The sequence below is a fragment of the Gekko japonicus genome, unplaced genomic scaffold (genome assembly GCF_001447785.1).
Source record: "Gekko japonicus isolate JY-2015 unplaced genomic scaffold, Gekko_japonicus_V1.1 scaffold1142, whole genome shotgun sequence".
In the NCBI taxonomy this organism is placed as follows: Eukaryota; Metazoa; Chordata; class Lepidosauria; order Squamata; family Gekkonidae; genus Gekko; species Gekko japonicus.
This window is the reverse complement of record NW_015171537.1, coordinates 263,613-278,002: the sequence shown is the minus strand read 5'-3', so window position 1 is coordinate 278,002 and position 14,390 is coordinate 263,613. Positions and strand designations below refer to the sequence as shown.

Genomic DNA, 14,390 nt, shown 5'->3' with positions numbered 1-14,390 from the left:
AGTAATTTCAATGCCCAAGTCCTCTAGTTTTTACAAGCCTTCAGGCTCATTTCCCAGGCATCCTCTGGCCTGCTAAGGTTAAGAAAAACTGCTTCCAGAGAACCAGTGGCCTTCATTATGTTCCCACATATCCTCCTGTAATGGAGAGACTCACTGCACCTGCTTCAAGTACTATTTGCTCACTTGCCTACCATAATCTTCTGATGCTTCCACAACAGGTACTCACTAATGAGTCATATTTAACCAGTTCTATTAACATAGCCACAAGAATCCAAAAGCCCATCACATGCAACAATAATCACTTGTAAAAGTCTCCAGGCCTAGAAAACAGAATCCTTGTCTGAAGTAGCATTAAAAGGCAGATCTCCCATCTCTCCCCACCCCTGCATGCACTTTTATGCTATGCTCAGATGTCTTCATTAAGATACAAGGCCACGCTGAGGGCTTCACCCCGAGAGCTATAAAGAACTTCATAAGGCTTCTCACAAAGCAGGTGCTTGGCAATTTCCCCCCATTAAACTCTCAGAGAACAGCGACCCCCAGGCAAAGGTGTCGGGCTAATAAGAGGCCTTAAGGAACACATTGTGCTTGCAACTAAGGATTCTGAAGAAATACCGGCAACAAAATGGCTATTAGCGGCATGACAAAGGGGCAAAGATGGCATTACTGCTAATGCAATATGTCACAACACGGCTGAGTAGCAGCATCCTGTTCAAGTGACAGCATAAACAAGCACCATGAAACAGAACTCAGAGATGCTTCACACTTTGGTGGATGTTGCCGCTTAGGCTCAAGAAACCTTACTTGGAGATCTCATAAAAACAGGGAGCCATGTTCCATCTGAATGGGATGAGAAGTTTCACCAGCATCAAGTGTCAATCAGTTGGGGGGGGAGAGGAAGAGGGACACCACCAGAATGCTGGGGAGAGGCCTTCGCATCAAACCCCTTCTGCTCTCACTTTTCTCTTAGATACACCACCGACGAGAGATAAGACAAGTGCCACACTGCAGCTACAACGGTTTCTTGCATTCTTATAAGCTCCTTACAGATCATTCATCCAAAAGTCAGCATGCACGCTTGTTAAAAATCTGGTATACAATTAAAATGTTAAAACTGGATGTTAGGAGACAGGCATGGTTCAGACTGCAGCAGGTTGTACACGGGGACAGGTGTATGTGGTTTCCCTGTTGTGGGCAAAGATGCCCATACAGTACCATGACAACACAGCTTCCACATGAAAGTTTTCCCTGCAGTTTCTCTACCCCAGTCTTCTGGCAGTGCCCCCCCAACTACTGAAACTTTTTTAAACTGTCAATTAAACATCATTATATCAATATAATATAACCAGGCATAACAAATTCTCGGTATTCCCAGCTTTCATTTTTTTAAAAAAGGAAATTTCTGCCCTCTTCTGTTGCAGAAATACACCTTTCCCCTTTTGTCTCTGTAATAGGGGGAGCTAAAGACTTACTTTTGAAAAAAAAATGAAAGGTGGGAATTTAGGAACTTGATACAAAGATTGTTATAGTGTTGTATCAAAACCACCATATTCAACTGCTGACTAAAAAACAATTAAAAGCCCCCTGGTAGTGTGGGGAGAAAACGGCCACTGTGGGGACTGTATCAGGGAAAATGGCTGCCATCTGGGCAGAAAAACCTAAACTTTCCTACCTACACACCAGCCATCATAAGAACATAAGAACATAAGAGACGCCAATGTTGGATCAGGCCAAAGGCCCATCCAGTCCAACACTCTGTGTCACACAGTGGCCAGAAATACCAGTGCCATCAGGAGGTCCAGCAGTGGGGCCAGGACATTAGAAGCCCTCCCATTGTTGACCCCCCCCCATCGTGTCTCACAGCAAAGCAGGTTTGAGAAAGACTGGTGAAAACCCGGGGAAACCTGGTAGGTGCACAACTGTACCACAATGCTGAAGCAGGGGAAAACGCTTCTCAACAGCACTATATCTGGGGAGGGTAACCCAGGTGGAAATAGCCTGTATGGCCCAACTTCAACAACCATGGTTTCAGTAATTCAAAGAATGGTGGTGATAGAGGCTGAAGGGACTTGTGGGAGAACCTTTGTTTGCTTCTCTTAGTTTGAAGACAGTTGGGACTTTTAAAACAAACAAACTTGGTTCCAAGCTCCTGAGGAACACCTCCATTAACAGCTCAACATAAACTGTGCCAGAGATAACTCTCTAAGTAAAAGGGAAGAGCAATGCACATTCTGGCAGCCTCATCAATCAGAAGCTACCAGAAACTCAAATATCATATGTTGATCCTCATATGAAGAGAGTCTAAGTTCTAATGCAGATATAATAGATAGCTCTGTAGTTTCCAGTGTATTTGTAAAGCCTTCCATAATTCAACATTAATTATTTATTACCACGTTTATTAAATTTTCAATAATTTAGTATCTGACGCATGTCACAAAGGTGCTTCCATTTAACTGTTCTCCTTTTTTGCATCTGGGTATCTCCAGTTCTTAATACCAGGAATTTGAATCGGGATGGATGGTGTTTCTTGATGAAGGCAAGCGTTCCCCATGGACCTTTCCTGACTCCCCAGTGCTGTGGGCTCTGCCAAATTTCCCAGTCCGAAAGAAGAATCAAGAAGAGGTTATTCAAAGAAGTTAAATGTTGTTGAGAAGACACAAAATGTTTTTGATCAGATAATTTTCTGGCTCAGCCACCTGAGCTTAAGCACAGAAATGCAAATTCACTAACATCCTTCATTCTTGCAGCATCTGTAATTAGGGGGCTTCCGCAGAGGGTGTTCAACCTAACTTATGAGGCAGGACACCACTGCCTATCCCTGTCAGGAAAGATGGTTAAGGATGACAGCCTCATTTATGGACATTCTCCAGCCTTCTCTGCCATTGAGCCTGCTTGTTATGTGATCACTGCAAACTTGGAATGTACATGAAGTTTCAAAATATTCAAAATCAGAATTCTTATACTTCAAATTCTAAAAAACTGACTAGATTCTCCAGCATGAACAGAGATTTCAAAGAGGATGAGACAAGGAGCTCAAAGATATTCTTACGATCAAGATTAACACTGAGTAATGTAAGAGACTGATAAATTCACTTTATGCTTTGACCAGAGACAGAAGCTGTTCCAAGACTTCAGTGCCACAACTTTCTTCAGTTCACAAGCCTCTTGAGGGCTACAGCTACCCCCCCCTTCAAAAGTGCAGGGACTGCCTGCTTACCTGACATCTGCTGGGTCTTCTGTCACCAGGACATCTGTTTTGCAGCTGGCAAGGGGGTTTATCGAAAGCTCCACAGGAGGAACAACAAAGCTCTTGCTCACAGGAAGCCAGAGGCCTTGACCCAGGCTGTAGGTGGACCTTAAAAAAAAGACAGAAGAAAGAACAGAAGGCACAAATGATGCCAAGCACTGGACATTTTGGATTCTCTGGGTCCAACACCTTGAGACTCTTTTTTTTAGCACAGAATCACTGATCCTGTTAGCTATTTACACATTTCTGATGGGCAACAACGGTCAGGGATGGGGAAAGAGCAGGCTAGACAAGAACAACAGAAGGGAAATTTATAGCAGGGGTGTCAAACGTAAGGCCCAGGGGCCAGAACTGGCCTGTACAGGGCTCTTATGTGGCCCGCAAGCAACTGCTGCAAGGTAGGGAGTGCTGATGTGGAGTGGGTGGAGCCACTCCATTGTGGATTCAGCACCACAGAACAACCTCGTCTGCAGCCATCACGCATCGTGGGAGCATCTGCCCCGTGCTGCACTGCTGCTGCTCCGGTCTGCCTATGTGTGGTTTCCTCTGCACCTCCCTCCCAGACCATGGGGCCCTGCGGTGAGGATACATCAACTCAGAGCTTACCAGCTGCTGTCCTTTATACAGTTTCTATTTCCGGTACCTAACATTATGCTTTATGGCACACATGGCCTGGCCCAACAAAATGACATTTATGTCAGATCCAGCCCTCGTAACAAATGAGATTAACACCCTTGATTTATAGTAGCAGTTATTCCATGAATCCAGTTCATCCTCTCTTTAGTTTACATGTTCAAGAGATAAAACATAAGCAAAGTGAGCTGCGATTCAGAAAATGACAGTAGTGTCATCCTCTTTTTCCTATTCATCAACTGAGACTTCTTTTTTTGCTGAGGACCTGTCCTGTGAGCCCTTGCCTGAAAAACAGGTGAGTGAATGCCACTCAGGCAAGGCCTTTTTGGTTTTGGCATCTCATTTGTGAAACTTCCTCCTGACAATTTGCTGGCACTTATCTTGTTAAGCCTTAATGCACTGTTGTTTTCCTAAGGACTTTTGTTAAATCTATTGCATGTTAGTTTTGCTTTTGAGTATGGTTACGATGGGCCCAAACAGAAATGTTGCTGGTTGCATTCCAAAACTATTAAATGCTAACAATTGATTTTACACTGGTATGTGGCTTTATGGCTTTTTTTAAAAAAAAATGAAATGTTTGATTCAATTTGTTGAATCAGAAAAAAATGCTAAGATAAATATTTAAAATACTTCACAGGGACCCATGATCATTCATGGAAGCCAGCAAAGTGGCATAACACCCTGGAATTCCTTTTCATGTAGCTGACTGTCCCAAGATAACTAACTTAAGACTAGCATCTTCTTAATTTTGATGGGCTGAGCATCCAGAACCACCCACCAATCCAGAAAAAAAGACAGTGGGAAATCCGTAAAACCAGATCTGGAGACAATGCACGACTCACCTGAGTATCTTCTCAGGAGCTTGTTCTCCGGTAACTAAGTCATAGCCTCTTTCGAGGGTTGTGTAGGGCCAAGGCCTGAGAGACACAGTGAAGGAAGGCACTCATGAAACCAGGAGTCAGCAACCTTGGACAAGCCATCCCAACAAAGATGCTGGAGATGGACATAACCAGCTTAGAGAAACGTACAATAACAGAGAGGATCTGAAAGTTACAAAACCTCTGCCACAAGACACAAGGATGCAGATGTGTATTTCAGTGTAATAAACACTCTTCAATGACTATAAAATGATGCCTCTTCCAACCTGTTCACCCTGAATCCAAAAATTAATACCAACTCTACTCACTGACCTCACAGCTCTATTCCCTTTCACAACTATGGGGGAATTCTGGTCAACTCCTTCCTTCTGTAGTCCTGAGCTTTCTCATGCCCCTAGGTACAGCTGCTGCTACCTTATCCGACTCACAACACTCAAAACACACAGCTGCTTCCACTGCCATCAGAACCCTTGGTCTTCCCTTGCTTTATATAGCCTTTCTTGACCTTCCTTTGCCACTTGGCTGCTGCATGGTGGCAGCCTAAGTTCCAAGGTGATGCCAGAAAGACACTCATTCCCATCTACCACTAAACTGTCTAAACTGCACAACGTAACAGAGCATGAAGAACAGGAAGTGTGGCAGGGCTGTCAATATGTTTCATGAGAAAGCCACAACCTCCACCTTTGCCCCCTGAGAATCTCCATTTGAATGTCCTTTGGACAAGGGAACTGATTCTTGGGAAGGCAAAACCTTGAATGGACCAGTCCTTGAACTTGGCTTCTGCCTCATCTAGAAGGCGACCCCTTTCCCCAACCCCACTCACCAGCTTTGTTTCTTCTTGTACTCACCCTTCACTGTGTCCCCAGTCATTGCGCACACACAGGTGTCGATGCACAGGGTCAGGGGCATAGCCTTCATGACAGCTGCACTCGCCTAGAAAGGAAGAAATAAACAGGAGCACCTGAATCTTATTCATCATAATTTACAATCTGCACATTCCACCCTTTTGTCTGTAAATGCCACGGATAGAGGATCCTCCCCCTCCTCATTTCTACACTACTGCTGCTATAGAAGATGCCTAATTGTCAACAATTTGCTGCCAGAGGATGTAGTGATGTCCACATGCATAGATGGCATTAGAAGGGGAGTAGACAGGTTCATAGATGAGAGGTAAATCAGTGGCTACTAGTCATGGTAACTAAAGAAAACGTCCACGTTCAGAGGCAGTAAACCTCTAAATCCCAGTGCCAGGAGGCAATATCAGAGGAAGGTCTTGACTTCTATGCCCTGTTGTTGGCCCTCCAGGGGTACTGGCTGGCCACTGTGTGAGACAGGATTCTGGTCTACATGGGCCACTGGTCTGAGCCAGCAGAGCTCTTCTTATGTTCAACAGCTGAAGGGGGGACTACTGAAACTGTCCCTCTGTTTTCCAACATTATGGGAAAGCCTTTAATTAACAATGGTAAACAAATATGCCACAGCCATTTCCTCCAGGTTTTCCACCAAACACCTTCTTCCTTAAGACTATGCTTATGTCTTACATTATTACATCAGTTGTAACAATTTTATGGCATGGAATTCTGATGGCAATCTTGAATGTGCTGAAAAGAAAAGCAGGGTATTGATCTAACAAATAAATAAAATAAAAAGGTGTTCCAGGCAACCAACAATCCATAACACCACAGATGTGCCAGAAGAATTATTCTTTCTGATAATGAAGTGTTTTGTTCCTATTCGGATCATGCAATCAGCAAAACAAAGCTACGCATCGACAAGGTAAGGGGATCAACTTACTGGGTGAGTACACTAAGCATGTTAAAAAGGTGATTCTGGAAATCATCCCAAAAGAAGGGGAGGAGCAAGAGACCGAATAAGACTCCTGCATGCTGTAGGAAGCACAAAATGTTGAGAGCCTGACAAAGGGAAAGGGAGGAGGGGGAATTAGCCTGCTCAAGTCCTGGAGGTTAGATACAGGAAGGGCATTGACCAAACTGTTCCACCCTCTCATGATTCCTTGCAAAACTCAAGTTTGTAATCTACCAAATGTCAGTCCATCCAGTCCAGTTGATGGCGGCACGCTAGACAGTCGCATCTCCCGGACGTCCCGGGGATGCGGTCTGTGCACGGCGGGGAGGAGGGGGAGTGCTGGCCCGTTACCCCCCCCCCCAGGGAGCCTGGCGGAAGGCTCCTAGCCAGGGGACTTATGAGGAGTCGCCTCTTCGCCTACATGTTGTGGGTGAATTGAGGCGCTCCTCCGTCCCAATGGTCCTTCCTGCGCAGTGCCCGAATGGGACCTAGTGATGCTGACCGGAGCAAGCGTAGGAGATCGAGCGGATGAAATGAAGTAAAGCAGGGTCGGAAGACCAGATATGAACGTGAGTCTGACTGAGCAAAATGACGGTTAAAGAAAAAAAGAAATCTCCCTACCCCATATGGAAAACGGAGAGTGAAGCGGGTGGGGGAGGGACGCCTCCTAACTGCATGAACTTTTGAGCGAATCGAGGGGGGGGGAGTAGAAGAAAAGGCATGCATAACTGTTAAGAAATACTTACCAAGGTGAGTTCAGGCGTTTGCGCGCATATTCAGAGACTTTCAAAATATTTTCCAAAGTAAACAACTGAGAAAGATGGCGGGGAAGAGGACATAGAAAAAGAAACTTTCAAAAGCAAAACTAACGAAGAGCCCTAAACCGGAAGGAGCGAGCGAGCTAGCAAAGACTTTGCCAGAATCCATGCACCCTCTACTGGACCAAATGAGTAACCTCAAGGATCAGATGTCGAAAATGACTCAGTGCATCAACACACAGCAGACACAGATAACCGAGACATTGAAAATGATGAATGAAACGGCTGAAAAGGTGAAAGAAGTGGACGCCACTGCACAAAAGGTGAAAAAGAAAGTTCAAAAGCTGGAAAAGAAGCAAGTTTCTATGGAAGATCATAAGAACATAAGAGATGCCAATGTTGGATCAGGTCAAAGGCCCATCCAGTCCAACATTCTGTATCACACAGTGGCCAGAAATACCAGTGCCATCAGGAGGTCCACCAGTGGGGCCAGGACATTAGAAGCCCTCCCACTCTTGACCCCCGCAAGCACCAAGATGACAGAGCATCAATTGCCCCAGAGTCCCTATCTATACCTTGTGGCTAATAGCCACTGATGAATCAACTGCTACAATTACAAATGGAAAAGGCTAATATGATCCTTCGCTTCCAGGGCTTGCCAGAGACAAAGGGAGAGAATCTTAAGGAACTATGAGTGAAGTATTGGCCCCAGTGTCAGATACCATTGCGATTTGTTGCGCATCTTGGTTATTTTAAGTAAATTATTGCAGCACCATTTTTAATATGTGATGTAACATTGTTTTATTGTCCTATATATTTTTAAAACCTATTTGTTAGCCGCCCTGAGACACTATGTGTAGGGCGGGATACAAGTCGCAAAATAAAGAAAATAAATACATAAATAAAATAATTTTTGTTAAACAAAATGGATGTGTCCTATAGGTCATATTCAGGATATATCAAGAAAAATAATCTGCCTGGGGAAATTGTGGTAAGATTCTTGAAGAGGTATGTGAGGGATACAATCCTGAAAGCAGTATCTGGAGCACCCCTGAAAGTGGGGGAGAATACCATCAGAATGTTGAAAGACATTCCATTTGAAATAAGACAAAGGAGAAAGAAATATAAAGAATTAATTCTTTTTCTACAGACAAATGCAATTGGATATAGATAGTTAACTCCAGAAGGCGTAACCTTCAAAATTAAGGATAAAAAAGAAAAGATTGACTCTGTCCAGAAAGCACGGGAATTTCTAGGAGTCCAGATGGGAGGGCCAGGGAAGGAAGGAGAAAAAGGGGAGGACAGTAAGTCCAATGGCGAGCTGGACCCGGACTCCTCCGGGGACGACTCTCTTTCAGCCCCTGAAAGTCCTTATAAGCTTCGGAAGAGACTAGGCAAGGAGAAGTAAAGGCTGAAGGACTCTGAATTGTGCCTTTTAAAAGGGTTGAAGTGAGATGCTTTGGGGTGTTTCTGTATAACAGTTGAATTTAAGATCTGAAAAAGATAATGTTAGACTTGACTCAGTTGATAGTAAGATTAACGGGATTAAAACTAAATGTATAGTTAAACTGGTGGGATGATCTCTTCTCTTGGGTTTTTAGTCAGTAGTGGGTATCTTTCTTTATCCTATAAATGTAGTTCCCCCTCCCTTTTTTCTGTTGTAGTTTTGTAGTGTTATAAAAAAATGCAATAAAAAATCCCCTCCGGGGGCTTAAAAAAACAAAAACAAATGTCAGTCCATCCAACCAAGTCATTACACACCAGCAGTCCATTTTTAAAAAATATTTTAGGATGAAGTCTTTTATGTCACCTGCTACCTGATCAGCTAACCTGACAGTTAGAGCAGTTCCTCAGTGGAACACGCTTCCTCAGGAGGTGGTGGCCTCTCCTTCTTTGGAGGTTTTTAAGCAGGGGCTAGATGGCCATCTGAGAACAATGCTGATTCTGTGAACGTAGGCAGATTGTGAGAGGGAGGGCAGGGAGGGTAGCATCAGTGCTTAGTTCTTGTGGCCCTTTCTTACATGCTGAGGGAAATGCTGATTGTCACTTTGGGGTCAGGAAGCAATTTTCTCCAGACTAGTTTGGCCAGGGATCGTAGAGGTTTTTTTTGTTTGTTTGTTTTGTTTTTACCATCTTCTAGGCACGGAGTAGGGGTCACTGGGGGTGTTGTGGGGGAGGTAGTTGTGAATTTCCTGCATTGTACAGGGGGTTGGACTAGACGACCCTGGAGGTTCCTTCCACCTTTATGATTCTGTGATAGTTTCCATTGGAGATGTCAAGGACTGTAACTGAGACCTTCTGTCTGCCAAGTAGATGCTCTACCACAGAGCCATGGCCTCCTCCACAAAATGGCAAATGGGTGGATGTTATTAACATGAGTGACAAAGATACCTTAAATGTGATGCTATGAGTTTCAAGAACCATCAGAGCTTGGAGAAGATGGATCCTGGAACTGAGGGGAGAGGGCAAGTTATGAAGAAACAGCTGTTTTGAACAAGATAGGGGCAGATAGAGAGACCCCCACACACACACCCTGGGTAAGTGCTGCTGAAATGCAACAAGCTTGGTACTACTTAGCATTTGTGCTAGTGCTTTTAGTGATCAAAATGTTTCGTGTGCATTATCTTGTGTGATCCTTACAATAGCACTATAAGACAAGCCAGTATTCCCATTCCTTGTATTGCAGACAAGGCTGAGACAGAACGGAATGCCTCAGGCCGCCTACTGAGTTTTCTGATAAAAATCAGATTTAAATGTGCAAACTCATGGATCACAGCTCTCTCGTTCTCTCTCTAAGCCACTATATACTACACCAGCTCCCATGAGCTGTCAAAATGTCATCTCTCTCTACCACCACTTTTGATGTCACCAAAGAGAGCTGCAGAACACTGTTCCCTGCCTGGCTGAAATGGATTCTTTGTTTCACATAAGTACATATCCTGAAGCAAGCACTGTTGAAAAATAAAAGATTAATTGGATTTATGCATCCCGGAGCCAGAGTCATTAAAAAGCCTTTGTTGATTCCCCCCCCCACCTTCTCCTTTCCCCTTCAGCTGATGTCATCAGGTGACAAAGCACCAGGCCTGGGCAAATTTTAAGCACAGTTGGCATAAGTGGTTAAGTACACAGACTCTAATCTGGGAGAGCCGGGATTGATTCCCCACTCCTCCACTTGTAGCTGCAGTGCTGGATGACCTTGGGCAAGCCATAGTTCTGTCAAAGCTGTTCTTGAAAGAGCAGTCCTTGAAAGAGCTCTCAGCCCCACCTACATCACAGGGTGTCAGTTGTGGGGAGGGGAAGGAAAAGAAGTTTGTAAGCTGCTCTGAGACTCCAAGTGAAGGGCAGGGTATAAATCCAGTCTCCTCCTCCTCCTCCTAAGAAGATGTGGGCAGAGGATCAAATTACCTCCCTGCCCACTCAAATGGTTCTCTCACTGGGCTCCTAAGATATACTTGGGGTCCAAAGACAAGCTGAACAAACATATGTTGTTTCTTAGATCTCAAAGAGAACTTAGAATGTCTCCTGGGAACATTAAAGGGGAGCAGCTCTCTTGAGATACAAAAGCAAAGTGGGGTTCAGCTAGGAGAGATTTTTGTAATGGGGAAAAGGGGGGGTTGGAAGGGAAGGGAGGGGTAATAAGACAAGCTAATGATGTGCTAAATTGCAACAGCACTTTCATAAAATATTCACCGTCTTAAACATGTCTAATATTAAAGATTGAATGTCCTGGGATTTGTCCCAGCGACTCCCAGAGGCCTGATTTATGATCTGCCAGAAGCGGCTAACTTTGTGATTCATGATGCGAGGTTTGAAAATGTAACCTTTCTGAAGGGAAAGCCGATGAGTGAGAGCCGGCTGTTCTGTCCCTGGGAGGAGATAAGTTGGCAAGGAGGAGCTGCCCTTTTCCCCAGGGCGTGGAAAGAGGGCTTAAAGGGGCGGCCCACATTTCATGCTCATTTATTTTAGGAACTTGCACACCAATGGAAAGAACCATTAATAAGCCATTTTCTTTCTCGACTGCTTAGCATGCAGGTTCTTTCTGCCCGGGTCATTAATTCCTCACACTTATTGCATAACAAATATGTGCTCTGCAATTGAGCAACATTTTAAAAGGGATGTGGAGCGAAGTAGCAGGCAATGGGTCTCTCTGTCCTCTTTTTAGCGTTTAACCTTTGGCTGAGTTTGTTTCTCTCTCTTCCTGTGAAACTGCCCGCCATTTTACTCACAAAGTGTTTTGGGAGAGAAGGGTGCACAGGTTACTTGAGAATTTGCATGGCTCACATAATCTGGCCCCCACACTCTGATTCTGTTAGTGTTTTGTTTTTTTTAAATAGCCCTATTTAATATTTCATTAACAGACACCCCCCCCAGAAACTTGTATTTCTGCTGCAATCACATATCGTAATATGCCATGGTTCATAGTTATTCTTTTATATATTTGGGAAAAGTCTATACCACCTTTCCATGGAACCTGCCTGAGGTGGCTTACAGAAAGAAACAATAAAAACATAAAATACCGTAAAAGTTATTAAAGCCCACTATTCAAACACAGCCGAACAAAAAACAGCATAAAAACATGAAGCAGCTTAAGATGGGTCAACATTTCTCGAGCTAAAAACTAACTACAAAATGATGGTTAAAAGAACAGCCCATAAACCTGGTTAAATGTTCTGACCTATAAGAAAGTAGTGTAGGTACCAGGTGAGCCTCAAGGGGATGGGCTTCCTCACAAGCCCTGTTCTTTGTGTCCCCACCTTCAGAAGTGAGGTGGGTATCAACTAGGGATGGGCAAGAATCAGCTCATGAACTAAAGTTCATCATGAATTTTGGCCAGTTTATGGTTTGTGGAGTGATGTTCATGGAAGGGCAACCAGCACAAACATTTCAAGAACTTTGGTGCTGTTTGTGGCAGCTCGTGAATGGATACACTTTCCAAACAGGCTGCTTCCACTCAATAAAAATGTTTACAAAACTGCAAGACAATGGGGGGTGGAGTTCTCCAGCCTTGGAAACACCAATAGGAACCCTCCAAAGCTTAACAGGCACTGCTGGCTGCCAATAAAAAAGTTCTCATTCTGCTCTATGGGATCAGAATGCTATATATACGCTCAGCTCAGCTTTGTGGCCTCTTTTCTCTCAGCTGTTCAGTTACAGACAGAGGCAGGGAACGTCTTAAAAGTGAACAAGCAGAACACATTCCCTCGTGATTGGGAACTCCTCTCCTCTGCTGGGGTTTTGATGTTAGGAGGACTTAGGGCTCTGAGGAACCCTGTCTCTCTGCACACGCCGAACAGAGCTACTGGGTTCCTCAGCTGAAGACCCACATTTTGATTGTGATTCCTCCCCCCTGCAGGGGTTTGGGGGTCTTAGATGGACTCAGGGCTCTGAACCCCCCTGTCTCTCTGCTCTGCTGAGCAGAGGGGCTTAGCTAGTAGGTTCCTCAGCTGAGGGCCCACATTTTATAGCCTCTCACCCCTCCTTATTGTGAACCAACCCCTCTATGCCATGAGGGTGAAGGTGGGTGCAAAGGGTGTTCATAATGGGGGAAAGAAGTCCTCCACCTCCCTATACCACAGGCATCTGTCCTCAGGCAGCAAGCTCATTCTGCCAGCACACAGCAGGGCATCACCTGGAGTCTTGGAGCCTCTTTTCTCTGAGCTATTCCTGGGGCACAGAGGACAAATAGCTGTTAGTACTGCCCAAAGACCAGTTGTTGATAACACTCTTTGGAGAAGTCCCTGACAGTGATTCGGGGGAGGGAGCATCCTCCCCTTCCATATAACTCCCTGTTGCTGCTCCTGCCTCTAGTACACCTCTCTGTGGCCTCTCCCAGTCCAGTGCCAGAAAGTGGTTGTCCCTCTTTCCATCTTCTCCAGTCCTGGGGCACTGTTTTGAGCCTGCACTTTGAAAACATTTCCACACCCTCCCCAGTGACCCCTGAGCAGCAGAGCAGCAGGTGTGCCATGCCCACGTCCAGAGAGATGCAAACCCCAAACAATTGTTCTCCTCCATCCTCTGCTGCAAAGGGTGCATGCCATTATGTTACCACTGGAGGATAGAGTGGCAGCCAGTGGGAGGAAGAAGAGGCCCACTCTCTCTTAGCAGGGAGAAGTGGATGGGGAGCAGGAGGCCTCTCCAGGAAAGGTTCCCCATACTAAGGGTGCAGGCCCGTAGCTAACAACTTTTTGCTCAGGGGGCCCGTTTTTTTCTCAGGGGGCCCACTACCAATGTTCCCTCTAAGCTGTGGAGTTTTGTGAGCAAAACTTCTACTTTGTGAGCTACTGCCATTAAAGCTGTGAGTGAGCAATTTGGCTACAGCATAAATTCGTTTGCTCTGGAGCCCTCCTTCCTGAGCCAAGACAAAAAGGTGTGAGCTAGAAGCTAAAAAACTGAGCTAGCTCACACTAACTCAGCTTAGAGGGAACCCTGGTGGCAACCACTGTTCCCTCTAAGCTGAGTTAGTGTGAGCTAGCTCACAGTTTTTTAGCCTCCAGCTCACACATTTTTGCCTCAGCTCAGGAAGGATGGCTCCAGGGCAAACTAATTGATGTTGTAGCCAAATGCTCGCTCACAACTTTAATGCCAGTAGCTCACAAAGTAGCTCACAAGACTCCACAGCTTAAAGGGAACATTGGTGGCAACTATACGCAAAGAGACAACATGGGAAGAAAAACCTGCAGAAGTTCGGAATAGATGGAAGACCTACTTGGAATGAATATCAAAGGAAGGAAGAAAAGACATTCAGTGGAAGATTCAAACTTTGTGCCCATGACTGGGGTCAAAAGACTAAAGACAACAAGAAGATGGGGAAGGGAGGAGGGAGGAAGGGGAAGGGGAGGAAATGGTAAGAAATTGAATCATATGTACTGTAAAAGTCTAAAAAGAAAAAAACCAATAAAAATATATGTTAAAAAAACAAACACTGCAGAGGAGCCTGAAGTACAATCTTAAATTGTACAGATGAGTGAAGCCCCTGGCCGATTTCAGCTGCCCAGAGCATGCACATATAGAAAACTATATGAGTGCATGCACAATTATCACTGCACTGAGCTGCCTGTAGTCTAAATA

General features: G+C 44.8%; 1 protein-coding gene across 1 annotated transcript in view; it reads right to left on the bottom strand.

Annotated features, from left to right (window-relative positions):
- LOC107117485 (astrotactin-2-like) overlaps positions 1 to 14,390 on the bottom strand; it is a 490,835-nt gene that overhangs the window by 241,911 nt on the left and 234,534 nt on the right. The window contains exons 7-9 of the mRNA XM_015419611.1: positions 5,607 to 5,691; positions 4,723 to 4,797; positions 3,218 to 3,355 (exon numbers count right to left, since the gene is read on the bottom strand). Of these exons, the coding sequence (XP_015275097.1) occupies positions 3,218 to 3,355; positions 4,723 to 4,797; positions 5,607 to 5,691 (298 nt within the window). The remainder of the gene's footprint in view (positions 1 to 3,217; positions 3,356 to 4,722; positions 4,798 to 5,606; positions 5,692 to 14,390) is intronic.